This window comes from Mirounga leonina, unplaced genomic scaffold (genome assembly GCF_011800145.1).
Source record: "Mirounga leonina isolate KUSES-001 unplaced genomic scaffold, KU_Mleo_1.0 Mir_151, whole genome shotgun sequence".
In the NCBI taxonomy this organism is placed as follows: Eukaryota; Metazoa; Chordata; class Mammalia; order Carnivora; family Phocidae; genus Mirounga; species Mirounga leonina.
In genome coordinates this window covers 53,220,878-53,243,568 of record NW_023270377.1, presented here as the reverse complement: position 1 = coordinate 53,243,568, position 22,691 = coordinate 53,220,878, and the positions used below count along the sequence as shown (strand labels likewise).

Here is a 22,691-nt window from a genome sequence, read left to right as displayed (position 1 = left end):
TATATTTTAATTTTAAAGCAAGAAAATGAATGATTTCCTAGGAGCACTCTCATAAAAAAAACAAAACAAAGCACAACCATACCAGTGGGAACATACCAAGTATATCTTTAGCTTGTACAGGTTCAGTCGTTTCTATAGGTTCTCCTTGTCCAGCACAGTTTACAGCAGATACCTGGAAGTAGTAGTTGACTCCAGGTGTGAGGTTTGATACCACATATTCTGTAGTTCTGACCTCTCCTTTGGTAGAGACAACAGTCCATTCCTCTTCCTCTCCTTGTCTCATTGCGACAACATATCCAGTAACAGCACTGCCTCCATCATAGACGGGTTTACTCCAGCCAAGAGTGATGGAAGATTTGGTTGAATCTGCTATTCTTATCTTAGCTGGTGGGCCTGGAGGGTCTGGAATGACCATTCAGAATACAGTAATTACACGATCATGTACAATTTAGGGACATGAAGGAGACATAGGTGAAGATGCTGCATTTATGAGCACTTACCGATAGGATCAGCAGCTTTGTAGAAGTCGGACGGTTCAGAAAATGGACCCTGACCAGCAGCATTTACAGCGCAAACTCGGTATTGGTAGTCACTGTTTTCCGTTAGGCCGGTCACTTTCTCTCTGGTGTCACGGATAGTCTCCTTTAAGACTTTAAACCATCCCAGACTCTTCTTGTCTCTTTTCTCAAGGTAATAGCCACTTACTTCACTACCACCATCTGCAACTGGCCTGCTCCAGACAACAGTCATTGAATTCTTGGTAATCTTGGTCACCTCCGGTACGCCTGGAGGCCCAGGAGTAACTATTTAGAAAAGAGAAGGAAAATGAGTTTGAAGGATCGACATCATTGATAAATTCTACCTTTCAATCTTCAAATCCTATGTAAGAATATTAGTTTCACTGACTATCCTTTCCCTTGTGACAGATGACAGTGAGGGGAGATGTGAGACAAAAGAAAACATTCTAAGAAAATCATTTTAAGAAAACATACAAGCTAGCAGAATAGTTCATTTGAAAAATTTCAAGCATTTGATTTCAGTTTCCTAATGAAGTCATGTCTCACCAAAGGCATTCTTTGCTACCACTGGATCAGATTCCAGTGGATCACCAATTCCATATTTGTTCACGGCTCGAACCCGGAAGATGTATTCATTTCCTTTGATAATTTTGGTGGTGGTTATGATGCACTCTTCCAAATTTTCAGACACCATAGACCATACTACGCGGCTTGTCTCACGTTTTTCCACGATGTAGTGAGTGATTTTTGCACCACCATCATCTGCTGGAGGGCGCCAGAGAAGGGTTATTTTCTCAGCAGTGACCGTCTTAAATTCAATGGGACCACCTGGAGGTCCTGGTTTGTCTGTGAACGAAAGAATAAAACAATATGTCAGTACTTTTTAAGAGGCTACTAATTTAAAATTGCTAAGTTTTAGGCAAACAAAATATGACGGCCTATAATCAGCACCTACCAAGGATCTGTAGTCTGATGGTGGCTGAGGCTGAGCCCATGGCGTTCCTTAGTTTTAGTTCATAGATTCCACTATTCAGGCGACTTGCATCTTTGATGAGTATAGATGCAAGGTCGGTGGTATTTTCGACACACACCAGTGCGTTGGTTTGTAGCTCTTTATCATCTTTATACCACTCAATTGTAGGCGCAGGTTTGCCAGAAATGCCAGCTCTGAGCCTCACAGATGTACCTGCTCTGTATTTGACAATTTCTGTATATTCTAGAGGCAAATCAATTACGGGTCCACCTGTAGGAAAAACAGATGAGAAATATTTAAAAGACCACAAGGATGGAAAAAATAATTGCAACTTCGAAGTAAGGTCACTGGCTTTTATTAATATATATGTATATAGTAGTTCTAATTTTATTTACTTACTATTTTAAACTTTAAATTTTACAAGCCACGCTTCTATCCCAGATGGGGAAGAAAGGTTGTGAGGAAGCTCTGTCCTCCAGTGACATTGCAGTAATCACACAGGGACTTCAATGCCTTTGAAATGTATTTTAAAGTCTATCAGGTGTTTAATTCCAGGGACAAAATGGGATATGGTAGTGAGAACATCCCGAAGAAGCTGCATTATACATTTTCTCTCATTCTAGGTTCTCCTTTCTTTTCCTCTGACTACCTCCAGTTCTTGTTATCTTCCCTTCCCAGTTCACTGACATCCAACTGTAGGCCGTTCATGTCTGACTCTTGAAGTCTGAATTCTTTACTCACAGGGCTCTGTATTTCACTGGACAGATTTTCTGCCAGGCTGCTTAGAACTTTTGAGATACAGAACTAAATTTGACTTGCTTCACAGTCTTAAAACAGTGTCCACAAAGCCTGATTCATAAAGAGCAGCCCTGGGATTCTGAGCATGAGGACAGGAGTGGATACTTTTGCCCAGATATCAGAGAGACTCCTTCAACACAGGGAACTTTTAGAGAAAGTGTCACCGGGTACCTCATCCTCATGAAATTTTAATTTTGAAACCATTGTTAAGTTGAATGTGTTCCTGATTTTCCAGAATGGCCAAGTATGTGTGTTTTGGGATGACAACGTAGAGAAAGTTCTAGAGTCTTTTTGAATTCCCACTCTACCCTAATGATCTGCTCCATGTTAGGGAAGTTACATAAGCACTCTAAACCTCAGTTTCTGTTCTATAAAATGGGCTAATGTTAGGGTTGTTAGAATTAAGGGAGAGAATTCATGAAAAATACCCAGTAAATGTTAGCTACTGCTAATACTATCATCATTAATGCCTCTGTTTGGTCTTTTACTTATTTAAGAGGAATATTCTCTGGGCATTCAACCATGGTTTTAATTATTGATTCTGATAGTTTAAAATAGAAAAGGGAAAGCACCAACTCATACAATCAAAGAATTCTAAAAGGTTGAATTTGAAAGGGACTTTAGATATCCTGTAGTCCAAATCTCACATTTTACAGTTAAGAGACCAGGAGAGATTAAGGAATCCTCCTGAGACTCCCAACTGGTTCACATACTTTCTTCTAAATATCTAATTAAGGTGCATAGTAAAAGATATTCTATAGATTAGGACCAGAAAAAGTATGCAAAAATATTGGGATAAATTGCTGTTGGGATTCAAAGTTCTAAAAACGCTTACCATAAGAATCAATGCATGTAATGGGCCCTACAACCTCAGATGGATTGCTGACTGAACCAACGGCATTCCTAGCAAAGACACGGAATTCATACTGGGAATTCTGAGTTAAGCCAGAGACGACGAATTGAGTCTCGATAACATTGGTGAAGCTGGCCTTGGTCCATCTGCCATCCGGAAGGTCTCGTCTCTCAACAATGTAGCCTGTAATCCTGCTTCCTCCATCGAAAGCTGGTTGTTGCCATGAAAGGCTGACAGAGTTCTTTGAAATATCAGTGATACGGACATTTCTTGGAGGCTCTGTGGTAATAAGAGAAAGCAGGTCAGTGGAACTTGTGTCAACATTATTTTGTTTTGCAGAAATAAGATTTTGCATTTTTAAGTAGTCTGAATCGTCCTCCTCATGAAAAATACATACCACAGGCATCAATGGCTAGGACTGGTTCAGAAGGATGGCTGGGTTTTCCAACACCAGCAGCATTTTCTGCATATGCCCTGAATTCATAAATAAGTCCAGCACTGATTGTTGTGACTTTGAAGTGAGTTGTGCGGATGACCAATTTGTTGACTTTTTGCCATAAAATACTGTTTCTGTCTTTCATTTCCAGGTGATAGCCTATAACTGGACTGCCTCCATTGGACACTGGTTCATGCCAGCCCACGGTGATGCTTTCTCGAGTAACGTTGGTGACCCATGGTGTAGATGGTGGTCCAGGTGTTGCTACAAAAGAGGGAAATCCCTTAGGTTAATACAGACACTTAAAACATTTATGTAAATGAGAACCTGGGATCTTTAAAAAGTTTGCAACTTACTGTATGGTAGTTTGACAACCACACATGCTGAGTCTATGTGATCACTGATGCCGAAGCGGTTTTCTGCCTTGATGCGGAATTGGTATTCTTCTCCTGTGGTCAGCTTCATGATTTTAATCGTGGTTCTTGCAACTGTTGTAGACACTTCAGTCCATACTGCAGTACTTGTCTCTCTCCTGAGTACAATGTAATTAGTAACTTGACTTCCGCCATCATACTTCGGTGGCTCCCATTTGAGAGTCACGCTTTCTTCTGTTATATCACTAATCACAACAGGGCCAGTTGGGGGACCAGGCCTATCCAGTACAATGATGTTAATGAAAGCTTTGGTTGTTCCACTGGAGTTGGCAGCAGTGATCTCATATCTTCCAGCATCAGTGGTAATGCTTTCTTTGAGATTGATGGTCAGGTTCTCAGCAGTAACTTCAGTATTAAATCTCATGGTTGCCTTTAGGGGGACACCATCTCTTGATAAGGTCACTTTGGGGAGTGGTTTTCCAGAAATTGGAATGTCAACTTTAAGGTTTGAACCAGCTCTCACATATACAGTATGACTTGGGAAATTCTTCATATCAATTTCAGGTGGTTCTGAAAAATAAGAGCATGGTAGATGAAGGTGAAAAAGAGTCTCTAAAAATTACATCAGTACAAACCATCTCAAATTTTGCTTCTACATAAAATTTGACATACCTAGTTGTTCCTTAATAAGAACAGGAAGCAGAAGCTCTCTTGGGTCACTCAGACCAGCTTGATTTTCAGCAAACACCCGGAAAAAGTATTCAGAATTCTCCCTCAGACCAGAAACAATGTGATGGGTTGGCTTTACCACCGCACATCTAACCCAATTTTTCTGTCCCTTTTCTAGTGCTTCAATGACATAGTGTACAATTCTGCTTCCACCATCGTGTTCTGGCTTCAACCAGGTCAGGGAAACACTATCTCTGGATACACCTGTTACTCCAAGTTTTTCAGGTGGGCTTGGTTTTTCTAAGAAAGTAAAACATCAGAAGAAAGGGATTATTACATTTTTTTCCCTGTGTGTTCTTTCTGCACTGTCAAAGAAAACTTTTAAATGAAGGCCACATACTTCTTTTGATTTGAGTCCTACTTTTTATATAACTAGTTTGGCTTCTGAGCTAAGCGAAGCTTCACCAAGCTTTGTCATTACATGTCATAGTATGTCATAGCATCCAAATTCAAATTAAGTGTCAAGTGACTAGATTAAATGGTAAAATTTATCCCAAATTTATCATGGGTATAAAAGTGAAGAATAAGATGAACAATCTAGTAAGAAACTTAATCATACAATTTCTGCACACACACACTATATATATGTGCAGTCAAATTCAGTTATATTTAAATTCAACATATATGATCTAATTCCAGCTATGTAAATTTCCGCATTTTTTTAATCAACAAAGAACTTTCTCTATTAGAGATTTCATGTTGTGCTATAGTATGAATTATTTGAGGTGTGAACCAAAAGTCTTTAAAATTAAGTGAGACTAATTAGAGTGATTCATAGTATTCTAGGAAAATTAATATGGATATATAGATGTTCTTTGTTCTTAAAACATACCTGTTATTTTTACTCCTTCCTTTGTTTCAGCTGGTACACCAACACCAAACTCATTCTCTCCAGAGACTCGGAAGTAGTAAATTGCCCCTTCTTGTAAGTTGGTGATTTTATAGGAGAGGCGGTTACAGTTGTTGGTCACAGAGACCCATGCTTTCATACTGGCCTCACGTTTTTCTATGTGGTAATTCTTCACTGGTGCTCCACCATCATTTTCAGGAACATCCCAGGATAACACTGCAGTCTCTTTGGTTATATCATGTACAGTAATATTGGTTGGAGGACCGGGAGAATCTAAAACTTTGACAACTAAGGTCAGTGAAGCAGCATTCACAATATTCTGAATTGTTACTGTGTATTTTCCAGAATCACTTCTGTTGGCATTTTCAATAGTAAGTGACGTACGAGAGTCTGTGGAATCAATGTAAGCTCTAGCGCGGAGGTCACTGTCTGGCTTACTCCACAAGACACTAGGTACTGGTCTTCCCCGGAAAGGTACGGTCATGGTAAATGAGGCACCGGCCTTGACAATCAAGGTCTTCTTCATTTCACTGTCAAGATCAAATACAGGTTCTTCTTCTCTTTCTTTTGCTACTTGGGGATCGGAGCTATCACTGGGATCACTAGCACCGACCTTATTGACAGATCTTACTCTGAAAACATACTCGGCTCCTGTTGTTAGTCCACCGATGGTATATTCTGTGCCTCTTAAGTTCTGAATGGCAGTCTCCCACTCAGTTTCATCAGATTTCTTGTATTCTACAGTGTATCCAGTTACTGGGGCCCCGCCATCAAACAAGGGCTTAACCCAGCTAATAGTTATGTTTGTCTTGCCTGAGTCCACAATTTTGGGTTTGGATGGAGGAGATGGCAAGAACACTGGATCTTCTGCCCGAATCAAGGGAGAGGTTTCACTTGGAAGGCTCAGGCCAGCAGCATTTTCTGCATAAACCCTGTACTCATATTCGCATCCTTCCCGAAGTCCGGTTGATTTCACTCTCAGGTCATAAACTGGTTTTTTGTTTACACGCACCCATCGTAGGCTGTTTTTCTCTCGCCTTTCAGTTATATATCCCGAGATATCACTGCCTCCATCACTCTCTGGCCTCGACCAGCAAAGGGTCATGGACTCTTTGGTCACAGATGTAATTTCCAAAGATGTTGGTGGACTTGGAACTGTAAATGGATCTAGTGCTTTTACTGCCATGCTCTCCAGGGGCTCACCAACACCATATTTATTAACACCTGTTACCCTAAAGATGTATTCGTTGCCTTTGAGTAACTTGGTTACTTTACAGGATGTTGTCCTTAATTCTCCTTCACACATTGTCCACGCAAGGTGGCTTGTTTCACGTTTTTCTACAATGTAATAGTCAATATCTGCGCCACCATTTTCTTGGGGCGGTCCCCAGGAAAGCGAGCATTTCTCAGCTGTGAGACCATTTATTTCAAGTGGTCCTGCTGGTGGGCCAGGCTTATCAAGTACCTTGCAGTTAACTGCCATGGACCGAGTTCCTGCAACATTCTTCAGTGTTAGTACATACTGCCCAGTGTCTCGTCGGACACAGTCTTTCACTGTTAACAAAGTATTATAGTCTGTCGAGACAATTTCTGTTCTTGCTCTTTCTTCAACTTCTACCCCATCCTTGGCCCAGGAAATTACTGGCAGAGGTCGCCCTGCAATGTCTGCATTTATCTTAAGGACCTCTCCAGCTTTGACAACAATAACATCTCGAAACTTGACATCCATCATAATTCTTGGAGCCTCGACATCGTCTTTAACTGTAATAGGCCCAGTGGATTCAGATGGTTCACTAACTGAGTCAGCTGCATTCTTTGCAAAAACCCGGAATTCATAACGCTGATCTTCGGTAAGTTCAGTTACTTCAAAGTATGTTTCTTGTACGTTAGTAAAATTGCACTTCAGCCACCGGCCATCTGGTAGTTCTCTACGTTCGATAATATATCCTGTGATCTTAGCTCCACCATCGTAATGTGGTTTGGACCATTTAAGTGACACTGATTTTCTTGTGATATTGGTGACTTCAGGTTGTCCAGGAGGGTCACAGGGATCTCTTGCAGGGACTGGTTCACAAGATTTACTGCATTTACCAATTCCAGCAATGTTCTCAGCATATACACGATACTCATACATCAGTCCTTCATCAAGGCTGGAGACTTTCATTTGAGTATCAGTGATGAGGATTTTATTTGCTTTTGACCAAAGAATGCCGCTTCTCTCTTTGTATTCAAGGTGATAGCCAATTACTTGACTTCCTCCATCATTAACTGGCACTTGCCAGCTTACAATCATGGTAGATTTTGTGGCATGCACAACTTTAGGAGTACCAGGAGGACCTGGGGGGCTGAATGGATACTCTGCAACAACAGGTTTAGATTCACTGTAGGAGCTCTTGCCATAGCGGTTTTCTGCACAAACACGGAACTGATACTCACTTCCTGTTGTCAGATGAACTATTTTAATGGATGTTCTTGCAACTGCCTGTGAAACTACGTGCCATGTGGTAGAAGTGGTTTCTCTCTTTTCAACGATGTAATTGCTAATGTGGCAGCCACCATCATATTCCGGAGGACTCCAGGAAATTGTTACATTGTCACAACTAACCTCATCAATATGAACAGGTCCTGGAGGCCCTGGTTTGTCAAGGACAATTACAGTTATAGGAACTGTTATGGATCCAGCACTGTTCGAAACACATAATTCATAAGTTCCAACATCTTCCCTGGAAGCTTCCTTAATAGATAGTGATGTTACAGTCTTTGAAGAAGAAACATTGACCCTCGTGGTCTCTTTAAGAATCTGACCATCCTTTTTCCAGCTTATAGTAGCTTGAGGTCTTCCTTTAAATGGAACATCAATCTTAAGTTGGTCTCTAGCCTTTACGTTGAAAGTATTGAAAGGAAGCTCGACGGAGGGCTTTATTTCAATATCTCTTGCAATTACCGGCACTCCAAGTTGTCTCGGATCACTCCTTCCTTTTTCATTGACTGCAGCTACCCTGAAGGTATACTCTTCTCCTGCATTTAGGCCAGATATAGTGGCTTCTGGAGTCTTAACTTGTGTGCAAGTGCTCCATTTTTCACTCCCTTTCATCTGCATTTCAACTACATAACCAGTAATTTTGCTGCCACCATCACTTTCTGGCTTCTCCCACTTAATTGTAGCTGTGTTACGGGTCACATCAACAAGAGTCACTCTTCCTGGTGGGAGGGGTGGTTCAGAAACTTTAACAGGTTCAGTCGTTTCAGCTGGCAAACCAATCCCGTATTCATTGGAAGCCAAGACTCGGAAGTAGTAAGAACATCCTTCTTGCAGATTTTCAATTTTAAAAGTATTCTTCGTGCAATTGTTTGTAACAGTAGCATATGCTTTTCTTGTAGTTTCTCGTTTTTCAACAATGTAGTTTGTAATCTTAGCTCCACCATCAATAAGAGGGGGCTCCCAAGATAATGTCACCACGTCTTTCTTTACTTCTCTTACGTTCAAATTCACAGGGGCGCTTGGTGAGTCAAGAACTCTGACATTAACAAAAGCCGTTTTGGAGCCACTGTTATTTTCTAGGGTCAGATTATACCGACCGCTATCAAATCTGGTAACATTATCAATTACCAACATTGTGTAGGAGCTGGTCACCTCGATCTGGGCCCTCTCCGCGAGAGTGCCTTCGGCCTTTTCCCATTTAACTTCGGGTTCCGGTCGCCCTTTGATTGTGACAAATAAGCGTAAAGTAGCACTTGCCCGTAGAACAACCACCTTTCTGAGATCAGCATCAAGTTCTATTTCTGGTGGCTCTAGCCTCTCTTTAGCAACAACTGAGCCAGGTATAGTTGCAGGTTCACCTACACCTTCAGAGTTGATGGCACAAATACGGAAGTTATACTCAGTATTTTCTTTAAGCTTGGTCACTGTGAACTGCTTTCCTTGTAATCCTGTTGGTGGAGTGCAGGTTGTCCATTCATCAGCAGTGGCTTCCTTGACCTCTACCACATAGCCCTTAACAGGTGCACCACCATCATAAATTGGCTTATTCCACGCCAGGGAGATAGAAGACCTGGAAGTATCTGTCACTTTTGGATTACTTGGTGGACCTGGTGGATACAAGGCATCACATGCACGATAGAAGACAGATGGCTCGCTAGGTTCACCCACACCAGCTGCATTTTCGGCAGCGACTCTGAACTCATAGGAATGACCTTCGGTAAGGCCAGTTACTCTGAATCGGAGATCTGTTAGAGTCTTCTTGTTGCACTTGGTCCATCTAATGCCTTCCTTATCTCGTTTTTCAAGAATGTAGCCCTCAATTTCGGCACCTCCATCATCCACCGGGCGTGCCCATGTTACTACCATAGAATCTTTGGTGATTGTTGAGGCTTCAGGTGGTGAAGGAGGACCTGGTGGCTTATATGGATTACAGGCTATAACAGGCTCAGATTCCAAGGGCTCTCCAATTCCATATTTATTCACAGCCATGATGCGGAAAATGTACTCGTTACCAGGAAGAAGTTTAGTGACTTTGTAGTTAAGCGCCTGTACCTCAGTTGAAACCTGGGTCCAGGAGAGTCTGCTTGTTTCTCTCTTTTCAATGATGTAATGTGAGATATTAGCGCCACCGTCCTGTAAAGGTGGGTTCCATGCCAGGTAACATTTCTCAGCGGTAACTCCAGAAACCTTCAGAGGTCCTTCAGGGGGCCCTGGCCTGTCAAGTACCTTTACGGTGATTGGTATGGACTTTGTACCACCGACATTGCTGAGTTTCAGAATATACTGTCCTCCATCAGTACGTATACAGTCTTTGACAACAAGAGTAGTTTTCTGAATAGTAGACTTAATTTCCATCCTAGCAGTTGTTTCTTCAAGCTCTTTTCCATCTTTTGACCAAACAATATCAGGTATAGGCTTGCCGTGGATATCAGCTTCAAGGACAAAAGTCTCTCCTGCACGAACAAGGATTATATCTTTATATTTTGGATCCAGTGAGGCATTTGGTGCATCAATTTCATCTCTGGCAGTAATGGCACCAGTGCTTTCAGATGGTTCGCTGAGGTTGCCAGCTGCATTTCTTGCAATTACCCTAAATTCATATCTTTGGTCTTCTACAAGTCCACTCACTGTAAATTCAGTTTCTAATACATTGGTAAAGCTGGCTTTCATCCAGCGGCCATCAGGTAGATCTTTCTTTTCTACAATATAACCTGTTATTTGGCTACCACCATCATAGGCAGGTTTCTTCCATTTCAGTGTAACGTTGTTTCTTGTGATAACAATGGCTTCGGGGCGACCAGGTGGGTCGCATGGATCACGAGCAACAAAGCATTCTGACACTTTGCTAGGTTTGCCAATGCCAACAATGTTTTCAGCAGAAACTTTGAACTCATACTCAAGGCCCTCATCAAGCCCGGTTGTTTTGAATTTGGTGTCTTGAATGGGAGTCTTATTTAATTTGACCCATAAGATGCTGTTCTTTTCTTTCTGTTCAAGATGGTAGCCAATAACTTTGCTTCCTCCATCATGAACTGGCTCATGCCACTGCACAATCATCTGGTCTTTTGAAATGGATGTCACAAAAGGAGTTCCAGGTGGCCCAGGTTCTTTAAATGGATATTGTACAATAACTGGTTTAGAATCCAGAGGGGCGCTCTTTCCATACCTGTTTTCTGCAAAAATTCTAAACTGGTACTCAGTGCCTGTTTTCAGTTTGGTTACTTTAATTGTTGTTCTCGCAACTGTTGCTGATACCATATGCCAAGTGGTGGTAGTTGTATCTCGCTTCTCTACAATGTAGTTGCTTATCTGGCAACCTCCAGTATAGGCTGGAGGTTCCCATGAGATGACCACAAAGTCTGCACTAACTTCGTCAAACCGAACTGGTCCAACTGGAGGTCCGGGCTTTTCCAAAACAATGATGCTGAGATTTTCTGTGGCTGTACCTGCACTATTTGTTGCTGTTATAGTGTATTTTCCAAAGTCATCTTTATTACTGTCTTTAACGTGCAAAATTGTTGAAGTGGCTGTTTCCTCAACATTAACTCTTGTGGTTTGTTTAAGAGGCTCACCATCTTTGACCCATGAAATGTTAGGTCTTGGTCGGCCGATAACTGGAATTTCAATTTTAAGATCTTCTCCAGCTTGGACAGTATATGTGTTAAATGGTAACTTAAAACTAGGCTGTATGGTCAAGTCCTTGGCTATGACAGGAACACCAAGCACTCTTGGATCGCTTTTTCCTTTCTCGTTGTAAGCCTTGACACAGAACTGATATTCTTGTCCAGAACTCAAACCAGTAACCACTGCATTACAGACTTTGGATTCGGCCACAACACTCCATTTTTCTGTTCCTTTGGGCTGCATTTCAACAACATAACCCAAGACTCTGCTGCCACCATCATGTTCAGGTTTCTCCCACATCAGTGATGCGCTGGTCTGGGACACGTCAGTGAGTGTCACTTTTCCTGGTGGGGAAGGAGGTTCAGCGGCTTTCACAGCATCAGCGGTTTCCACTGGAACACCAACTCCAAATTCATTTTCAGCCATAACTCTAAAGTAATAAATGGCTCCTTCTGTAAGATTCTCAACTTTAAAGCTTGTTTTGCTGCATTTACTACTCACGTTAGCATATGCTTTTCTGGTTGACTCACGTTTGTCAATAACATAGTTCTTCACCTTTGAACCCCCATCAATGATGGGTGGTTCCCATACCAGCAGGACAGAATCTTTTTTCACTTCTTTGACTGCCAAATTCTGTGGCGGTCCTGGGGTGTCAAGAACTTTCACAGTTACAAAAGCAGATTTAGATCCACTGCTGTTTTCCAGCTTGAGAATGTATTTTCCGGCATCATTTCTATCACAGTTATCTATTGATAGTTGGGTGTAGTTTACTCCCTTTTCAATTTGGACCTTATCTGTGAATTCCCCTTCCTCTCGAGACCAGGTGATGTCAGGTGTTGGGCGACCTTTGAATGGAATGTGAATTCTGGCGGATCCACCAGCTCTTACAACTATTCCTTTCCTTAATTCAGAGTCAAGGTCAAGTTCAGGTGCTTCAAGTTTATCTTCTGGTTTCACAGTACCAGGAACTGATGTAGCCTCACCTAAGCCAACTTTATTGAGGGCAGAGACTCGTATTTTGTACTCTTGGTGCTCAGTGAGTTTTGAAATTTCAAATCGAGTGGCTCTCAGACCAGTCTGTGGAGTAACTATTTGCCATTCTTCTTCATCTGCTTTACAGATTTCTACTACATATCCTAGGATCTCACTGCCACCATCATAGATGGGCTTACCCCAGGCAAGTGTAATTGAATTTTTAGTGGTGTCTACAATGTGTGCATTGGTGGGTGGGCCAGGTTTGAACACAGGATCACAAGCCTTATAATAAACTGTAGCTGGACTTGGTTCTCCAACTCCAGCAGCATTTTCTGCAGAGACTCTGAATTCATACTCATGATCTTCTGTTAATCCTGTTACTCTTAGACGTAAATCTGTAATGCGGCGTTTATTACATTTTATCCACCTAATGCCACTTCTGTCTCTTTTCTCTACAATATAACCGATAATCTCACTTCCACCGTCACTATCTGGACGGTTCCAACAGACAGTCATGGAGTCCTTGGCAATGTTGGTGACTTCCAAGCTTTTTGGTGGTCCAGGAAGCACAAACGGATTTTTCATCAGTACTGGTGCAGATTCCAAAGGCTCTCCAACACCGTATTTGTTGACAGCCATTATGCGGAAAATATATTCATTCCCTTCTAAGAGTTTGGTAACTTTCAGAGAATTGGTCACAACTTCTGAAGCAACAACAGTCCAGGCAAGTCGACTCGTTTCTCTCTTTTCAACAACATAGTGGGAAATATCACTGCCACCATCTTGAAGTGGTGGAGACCATGTTAAAGTGCATTTTTCAGAAGTGACTCCGGTAACCTGGACTGGCCCTTCTGGAGGTCCTGGTCTATCCAACACTTTTACATTTACTGGGAATGACTTAGAACCTGCAACATTGGAAGCTCTTAAAATATACTGTCCACCGTCAATTCTAATGGCATCCTTTACAATAAGTAAAGCCTTGAAATCTGTGTTCTTTATTTCACATCTGGCAGATTCTTCAATTTCCTTATCTCCTCGTAACCACTCAATGGTCGGTAGAGGCTTTCCATGGACATCAGCCTCAAGCCTGAATGTTTCTCCAGCATTTACCACAATTGTGTCTCTGAATTTTGGATCCATTGAAATTCTTGGAAGTTCAACCTCATCCCTGGCAGTTATTGGTCCAGTACTGTCAGAGGGTTTACTTATTGTACCAGCCGCATTCTTTGCAATGACTCTGAACTCGTATCTTTGATCTTCAGTAAGACCAGACACGGTAAATTGAGTTTCAATGACATTTGTGAAGCTGGCTTTCATCCAGCGACCCTCAGGCAAATCACGTTTCTCTACAATGTAACCTGTAATCATACTTCCACCATCATAAGCAGGTTTGGTCCACTGTAAAGTGATTTCGTTTCTTTTAACCATTATTGCTTCTGGGGTTCCTGGTGGGTCACAGGGATCTCTGGCTACGAAGCATTCGGAATTCTTGCTTGCTTTACCTACACCAACAATATTTTCAGCATAAACTCTGAATTCATATCCAATGCCCTCTTCAAGATTGACTGCTTTAAACTGAGTGTCATGAATAATGGTTTTGTTGACTTTTGTCCACAAAATACTATTTCTTTCCTTTCTCTCAAGGTGGTAACCTATGACTGGGCTTCCGCCGTTATTGACTGGTTCATGCCACTGAACGACCATGGAGTCTTTGGAAATGGCTGTGACAAATGGTGTGCCTGGAGGGCCTGGTTCTTTGTAGGGATATTGAGCTACAATTGGATCAGACTCCAAGGCAAAACTTTGTCCATATCTGTTTTCAGCAAATATTCTGAATTGGTATTCTGTACCAGTTTTCAGTTTGGTCACTTTGAGTGTGGTTCTGGCAACAGTAGCAGAAACAGTATCCCATACTGTGGTGGTTGTATCTCTTTTCTGAACAATGTAGTTGGTGATCTGGCAGCCCCCTGTGTATAATGGGGGATTCCAAGATAATGTAATACTTTCCGCACTGACTTCATCAAATTTAACAGGTCCTTTTGGAGGATCAGGTTTATCTAGAGTTATAATTTCAATGGATGCTGTTTTCTGACCTACAACATTAGCCACTGTGATTCCATAATGTCCACCATCATCCTTATGAGTGTCTTTAATGCTGAGTACAGTGAGGTCAAGTGAATCAGTAACATTGACTCTTGTGGTCTGCTTCAGTGGAAGACCATCTTTAGTCCAGGTAATGGTTGGCTTAGGACGTCCAGAAATTGGCACTTCTATTTTCAAATCTTGGCCGACCTGTATGCTGTAATTGTTGAATGCAGGTCTTACATTTGGCTCAATGACCAGATCTTTGGCAACTATTGGAACTGCAAGGGACCTAGGATCACTTCTTCCCTTTTCATTTACAGCAACAACTCTAAAGAGATATTCTTCTCCCTGAGTTAGGTTAGTAATTACTGCTTCAAGGGACTTGACTCGAGCACACTCTGACCATTTCTCGCTGTGTTTAGCTTGCATTTCCACAATATACTGAATGATTTTACTGCCACCATCATGTTCAGGCTTTGTCCAACTCAAGGAGACACTGTTTCTGGTGACATCATCCACAGTTATTTTTCCTGGAGGTTGTGGGACTTCTGCAACCTTAATAGGATCAGCAGTGTGGGCTGGAAGGCCAATACCGTACTCGTTCTCAGCTGTGACTCTAAAGTAATAACTGCAGCCTTCTTGGAGTTGATCAATTTTCCAAGAATTCTTATGGCAGTTTGTTACCACTGCAGCATATGATTTTCTTGTGGCTTCACGTTTCTCAACAATGTAATTTTTTATTTTGGATCCCCCATCCAACAGAGGAGGTTCCCATGTAATTGATACTGAGTCTTTAGTGATTTCAGTGACTTTCAGGTTAACAGGAGGACTTGGTGTGTCCAGGACTCTCACGGTAACAAAGGCAGACTTCGTTCCACTGCTGTTTTCTAATGTGAGAGTATATTTTCCACTATCATATCGGTTGACATTGTCAAGAATAAGAGAGGTGAAACTGCTGGTGACATCAATTATAGCTGCATCTCGGATTTCACCATCCGTCTTTCCCCATTTAACTTCTGGTGTAGGACGACCTTTAATAGGAACAAATAGTCTTAAGGAGCCACCTGCCCTTATATTTATAATTTTCCTTAGTTCTAGGTCAAGTTCAATGTCTGGTGCTTCTAATTTTTCTTCAACTATAACAGGTCCAGGGACATCAGCATGTTCTCCAACTCCAGCTTTATTCACAGCACAGATACGGAAATTGTATTCATGCTTTTCCAACAGCTTTTCTATTTCTATATTTGTTTTATTGATTCCAGTTGGTGGTGTGCACATTGTCCATTCACCAACACTCACGTCACATTTTTCAACAATGTAGCCTTGGATTTCACAGCCACCATCATATATTGGTTTGCTCCAAGAAAGGAAGACAGAAGACCTGGTAATATCTATGACTTTGGGATTGTTTGGAGGTCCTGGTTTATAAATAGGATCACAAGCCTTTTGGTAAGCAGAAGGCGGGCTTGGTTCACTAAGTCCAGCAGCATTTTCGGCTGAGACTCTGAATTCGTAATTGTGATTTTCTAGGAGTCCAGTTACTCTCAAGCGCAATTCCCCAATCAGGCGTTTGTGGCATCTTGTCCATCTAATGCCCTCCTTATCCCGTTTTTCAAGAACGTATCCAAGAATTTCACTGCCACCATCAGATGCTGGTCTTTCCCATACAACGATCATTGAGTCCTTGGTCACTGTTGTGATTTCTGGAGCCTTTGGTGCATCTGGCACTACAAATGGATTCTTGGCAATCACTGGCTCAGATTCAAGCGGTTCACCAACACCATATTTGTTTACAGCCATTATACGGAAAATATACTCATTGCCTTCGAGAAGCTTAGTAACCTTGTAGCTGAGAGTTTGCACATTGGCATCAACCAGCGTCCAAACTAAGCGGCTGGTTTCTCTCCTCTCCACAATATAATTTATGATGTCACTTCCACCATCCTGTAGTGGGGGTTTCCAAGCTAGTGTGCATTTTTCTGCTGTCACTCCTGATACCAGAACAGGTCCCTCTGGTGGTCCTGGTCTATCAAGAACTTTGACATTTACAGTAACTGATCTCTCCCCTGCAACATTTGTGGCCTTCAATATGTAATTTCCACTGTCAGTGCGTACTGCATCCTTTATGCTGAGACTGGTGGCAAAGTCAGTGCTCCTTATTTCTAATCGAGCTGTATTTGAAAGCTCCTTATCACCTTTTACCCACTGAATGGTCGGTATTGGTTTGCCATGAACATCTGCATCAATCTTGAATGACTCACCAGCATGAACCACAATTGTGTCTTTGTATTTTGGATCCATACTTATTCGTGGTGGATCTACCTCATCTCTTGCTGTTATTGCTCCTGTGCTTTCTGAAGGCTCGCTAAACATTCCTGCAGCATTTCGAGCTATAACCCGGAACTCATATCTATGATCTTCAACTAGGCCAGTTACTTCAAACTGAGTGTCAATGACATTTGTAAAACTGGCTTTCATCCAGCGGCCCTCAGGCAATTCTTTCTTCTCTACAATATAGCCAATGATCTTGCTTCCACCATCATAAGTGGGTTTCTTCCACTGGAGGGTCACAGAATTTCGTGTGACAATAATTGCCTCTGGCCGCCCTGGTGGATCACATGGGTCACGAGCCATGTAGCATTCTGACACCTTACTTGGCTTGCCAATGCCCACGATGTTCTCTGCAGAGACTCTAAATTCATATTCAATGCCTTCATCAAGGCCAGTCGTTTTAAACTTGGTTTGAGGAATGGGTGTTTTATTCAACTTCACCCAAAGGATACTATTTCTCTCCTTGCGTTCTAGATGATAGCCAATGACTTTGCTACCTCCATCACTAACTGGCTCATTCCACTGTACTTCCATGCTGTCCTTGGAGGAGAGCGTCACAAATGGTGTGCCAGGAGGACCAGGAACTTTGAATGGATACTGGGCTATAATAGGCTCTGAATTGAGGTAGGTGCTCTTTCCATATCTGTTTTCAGCTGCAATCCTAAACTGATATTCACATCCGGTCTTTAATCTGCAAGCCTTTATTGTTGTCCTTGCAACAGTCGCTGACACAATGTGCCAGGTGGTTGTGGAAGTGTCCCGTTTTTCTACAATGTAATTATTGATAGAACTCCCACCATCATACTTAGGTGGGCCCCAGGAAAGAGTAATACTATCAGCTGTCACTTCCTCCATTTTAACTGGTCCAGTTGGAGGCCCTGGTTTGTCAAGAACAATAATGTTAAGGGTTTCGGTAGCTTCACCAGCCGAGTTGGTCAGTTTAACTGTGTAATGTCCCACATCTTCTCGGCAGGCTTCCTTTATCGTCAGTAGTGAATTATTTTCTGTGCTCTCCGCATTTACTCTAGTTGTCTGCTTCAGTGGTACATCATCTTTATGCCAGGTTACAGCAGGTGTAGGGCGTCCAATGAATGGAACATCAACTTTTAGGTCTTCACCTGCCAGTACAGTGAATGTATTGAACAGGAGTTTGAAGGCTGGTGGAATGACAAGATCTTTGGCAATTACTGGCACACTCAGTTGTCTAGGATCACTGATGCCCTTTTCATTCTGAGCAGAAACACGGAAAGAGTATTCTTCACCCTGAATTAATCCAGTTATAGTGGCTTCAGTGACTTTGACTGTGGCACATGTGGTCCATTTGTCACTGCCTTTGCTCTGCATCTCAACAATGTAGCCTAGAATTCGGCTGCCTCCATCATGCTCTGGTTTTTCCCAAGAGAGTGACACGCTATTTCTGGTGACATCCACCAAAGTTATTTTTCCTGGAGGAAGGGGTCGTTCTGATGCTTTCACAGACTCTGCTGTTTCAGCAGGCAGCCCAATGCCGTATTCATTTTCAGCAAGAACCCTGAAATAGTAACTACACCCTTCTTGAAGCTGGTCTACTTTCCAGGACGTCTTGTGGCAATTTGTTGCAACAGTTGAATATGCTTTTCTTGTTGATTCCCTCTTTTCAACAATATAGTTATTTATTTTTGAACCTCCATCAAAGAGAGGAGGCTCCCATGTCAATGTGACAGATGATTTAGTGACCTCCTTTACCTTGAGATCCTGTGGAGGGCCTGGCGTATCTAGTACTCTAACATTGACAAACGCAGACTTGCTGCCTGAGCTGTTTTCTACAGTTAGTATGTATTTGCCACTGTCGAATCTGTTTACATTTCCAACAATGAGCAGGGTGTAAGAGCTTGTGGATTCAATGCTAGCTTTATCTAAGGATTCTCCATGTTCCCGGGTCCACTTCACCTCAGGTGCAGGCCTTCCTTTGATTGGAACAAAAAGTCTCAGGGTACAACAAGCTCTTATAGTAACAACTTTGCGCAGGTCAGCATCCAGTTCAATTTCTGGGGGCAGCATCCTGTCTTCAGCCTTTGGAGTTCCAGGAACAAGTGCAGGTTCTCCCATTCCCTCAGAATTCATGGCATAGATGCGGATTTTATATTCCTGATTCTCTGTGAGGTTGGTGATGGTGTAAGAAGTTGCCTTGAGCCCAGCTGGTGGAGTGACAATCTGCCATTCATCTTCCTCTGGCAGGGCAATCTCAACAATATACCCAGTGATTTCTGAGCCGCCATCATAGATAGGTTTATTCCAAGCAATTGAAATGGATGATCTGCTCGTATCTAGAACACGTGGGTTACCTGGTGGGCCGGGCTTAAACACAGCATCACAAGCTTTATAAAATGGACTGGTAGAACTTGGTGCACTAATTCCAGCAGCATTTTCAGCCATAATCCTGAACTCATATTCATGTCCTTCTGTCAGTCCAGACACTTTATATCTTAAATCAGTAAGAGTTTTCTTGTTGCATTTCACCCAGCGTTGTCCAGCTTTATCACGCCGTTCTACGATATAATTGATGATTTCACTTCCACCATCAGAGTCAGGATGTCCCCAGCAGACAACCATTGAATCTTTAGTAATAGCTGTAACTTCAGGGTTTTTGGGTGGATCAGGGGGTCCATAAGGATTTACTGCAAGCACAGGCTCTGATTCCAGTGGCTCTCCAACTCCATATTTATTTACAGCCATGATGCGGAATATGTATTCATTGCCTTTCAAAAGTTTAGTGACCTTTAGTTTTGTCACTTGGACTTCTGAGGCTACATTTGTCCATGCCAATCTGCTGGTTTCACGTTTCTGAACTATATAGTGATCAATTTTGGCACCTCCGTCATCCAGTGGAGGCAACCATGACAATACACATTTTTCTGATGTCACTTCAGATACAGCTAAAGGTCCTTCAGGTGGGCCTGGTCTATCAAGGACTTTGACATTGAAAATGTGTTTAGCAAACCCACCAGGATTCGTTGCTGTAAGAATATAGGCACCACTGTCCCTTCTTGATGAATCCTTATTTATCAGGTAAGTAGAGAAATCTGCGATTCTTATTTCTAACTTTGCTGTGCCTTCAAGATCCTTTCCATCTTTGGTCCATTCCATTGTTGGTGGTGGGCGACCCGAAACATCAGCTTCTAGTTTGAATGCTTCACCTGCTTTTAATATTACTGTGTCTTTAAATTTAACATCCACCATTATCCTTGGTGCTTCAATGTCATCCCTGCATGTGATAGCATCTGATGGCTCAGATGGTGGACTAATAGCACCAGCAGCATTTTTGGCAATCACACAGAATTCGTAGGCAGCATCTTCTGTTAGGCCGCTGACCGTAAATTCATTCTCCAGGATGTTGCTGAAGTTGGCTTTCAGCCACCGTCCATTGGGAAGATCTCTCTTTTCAACTATATAACTGGTAATTTTAAAGCCTCCAGTGTATTCAGGCTTAGCCCATTTAAGTGTCACTGTGTGTCTAGTAATATTTAGAGGAACTGGTTTCCCAGGTGGGTCAATGGGATCTAAAGCAAGCATAGGTTCAGATGGCTTGCTCGGCTTGCTTTTGCCTGCCATGTTTTCTGCGATCACTCGGAATTCATAAGCAATACCATCTGTAAGTCCACTTGATTTGAAAATGTTGCCTGGTACCAATGCTTTGCTCACAGTTTGCCAGAGAATACCATTTCGTTCTTTCCTTTCAACGTGGTATCCTAAAATGGGGCTTCCACCATCAGAAAGAGGCTCATGCCAGCTAATTGTCATTGAATCCTTGGTAACTGCAGTCACCTGAGGGGTCCCAGGAGGCCCAGGAACCTTAAATGGATAGTTGGCAACTATAGATGCAGATGTGATGCCTGGTCCAACTCCATATCTATTTTGAGCTTTTACCCGGAATTGATACTCCAGTCCAGTAGTAAGGTGAGTGGCTTTATAGGTAGTGCGTATGACAGTGGTTGCTAACTCAACCCATGTAGTACTGTCAGTCTGGCGCATTTCTACTACATAGTTGCTTATTGGTACACCTCCATCGTTTTCTGGTGGGTCCCAAGAGAGGGTTACAAGATCAGATGAAACTTCATCGAATTTGATTGGTCCAGTAGGTGGCCCTGGGATATCGTGGACTTGAATAGTGATGACATCACCAACCTCTCCCACAATGTTCCTTGCTGTTAATGGATAGGGCCCGCTATCACTTCTTACACACTCATTGATATTTAAGATGGTTGAAGTGGCTGTATTTTCAAAGTTAACTCTCTGTGTTTGTTTAAGAATCTGGTCTCCTTTTTTCCACGTAACTGTGGGCTTTGGCCGACCAAGCACTGGAATTTCCACTTTGATGTTCTCACCAGCTCTGGCAATGACTAATTTCTGATAGATGCCACGAAGATCCAATTCGGGAAGTGTTGTCTGCTCCTTGACAATGACAGGTCTGCTTTCTCTAGGGGCACTTCTTCCTGCACTGTTCACGGCCATCACTTGGAAGGTGTATTCTTCCCCTTCGGTTAGATTCTTCACGACACATTCTAACCCCTTCACAGTGGTGATGTGGGTCCACTGGTCAGAGCCTTTTCTTTGGGCTTCAATCACGTAGCCAGTGATCTTACTGCCGCCATCGTGCTTTGGTTTAGGCCATGCCAGGCTGACTGTGCTCTTAGTTATGTCCATAATGTTCAGACTGTCTGGTGGTGACGGTGCTTCGGAGGCTCTCACGGGTTCTGTTGTTTCTGCTGGCTCACCAATTCCATATTCGTTTTCCGCCATCACTCTAAAGAAGTATTCGCATCCTTCTGACAAGCCAGTAACTTTATATGTGCATTTATGGCACTTTGTGGTGACTGTGGAGTAAGATTTCCGTGTTGCTTCTCGTTTCTCCACAATGTAGTTTGTTATACGGGAGCCCCCATCTATCAGCGGGAGGTCCCAGTGCAGGGTGACACTGTCCTTTGTGATGTCCGTAGGCCTCAGGTTAAGGACAGGTCCTGGGGTATCCAAGACTCGGACGTTAACAAAGCCACTTTTCTTCCCAGCAGGGTTTTCAATGGTCATGACAAATTTACCAGTGTCATATCTGTTACATTCTGGTATAATCAGAAGAGTAAATGATTCCGTGTTTTCAATGTTAGCTCGGTTTTTAAGGTTGATGTCATCTTTGGTCCATGTCACTTCAGGAGCAGGACGACCTTTAATTGGCACGAATATTCTAATACTGAGTCCTGCTCTAACAACAAGTGTTCTTCGAAGCTCAGCATCTAGTTCAAAATCAGGAGCCATTTCCCGTTCTACAATTTCAACATCTGGAATCATTGCTGGCTCCCCAATACCTGCATCGTTGATGGCTCTGATTCTAAAATTGTATTTTTCTTTAGTCTGAAGATCAGGGACAACAAATTGAGTGATTCGGAGACCAGTTCCTGTTGTATCTTTTATCCAGGCCTCATCTCCTACTTTTTGATGATCTACGACATAGCCAGTGATTTCAAGTCCTCCATCATAATGAGGCTTGCCCCATGCTAAAGAAGCAGATTTTTTGGTAGTATCAGTGACACGTGCATTTGAAGGTGGTCCTGGGGGATCTGAAACAGAAGCAAAGACACAAAAGTGTATGTTAGGAGTTTGGCTTTTGGATAACTTCTCTGAAATACTGG

General features: G+C 42.4%; 1 protein-coding gene across 11 annotated transcripts in view; it reads right to left on the bottom strand.

The window, feature by feature from the left end:
- TTN (titin) overlaps positions 1–22,691 on the bottom strand; it is a 269,823-nt gene that overhangs the window by 27,443 nt on the left and 219,689 nt on the right. For all 11 annotated transcript variants that reach the window (XM_035007649.1, XM_035007637.1, XM_035007643.1 and 8 more), the window contains 9 exons: positions 5,514–22,619; positions 4,625–4,921; positions 3,935–4,522; positions 3,540–3,842; positions 3,125–3,421; positions 1,474–1,761; positions 1,065–1,364; positions 501–803; positions 97–402 (listed from right to left, as the gene is read on the bottom strand). In XM_035007649.1, the coding sequence (XP_034863540.1) occupies positions 97–402; positions 501–803; positions 1,065–1,364; positions 1,474–1,761; positions 3,125–3,421; positions 3,540–3,842; positions 3,935–4,522; positions 4,625–4,921; positions 5,514–22,619 (19,788 nt within the window). The remainder of the gene's footprint in view (positions 1–96; positions 403–500; positions 804–1,064; positions 1,365–1,473; positions 1,762–3,124; positions 3,422–3,539; positions 3,843–3,934; positions 4,523–4,624; positions 4,922–5,513; positions 22,620–22,691) is intronic.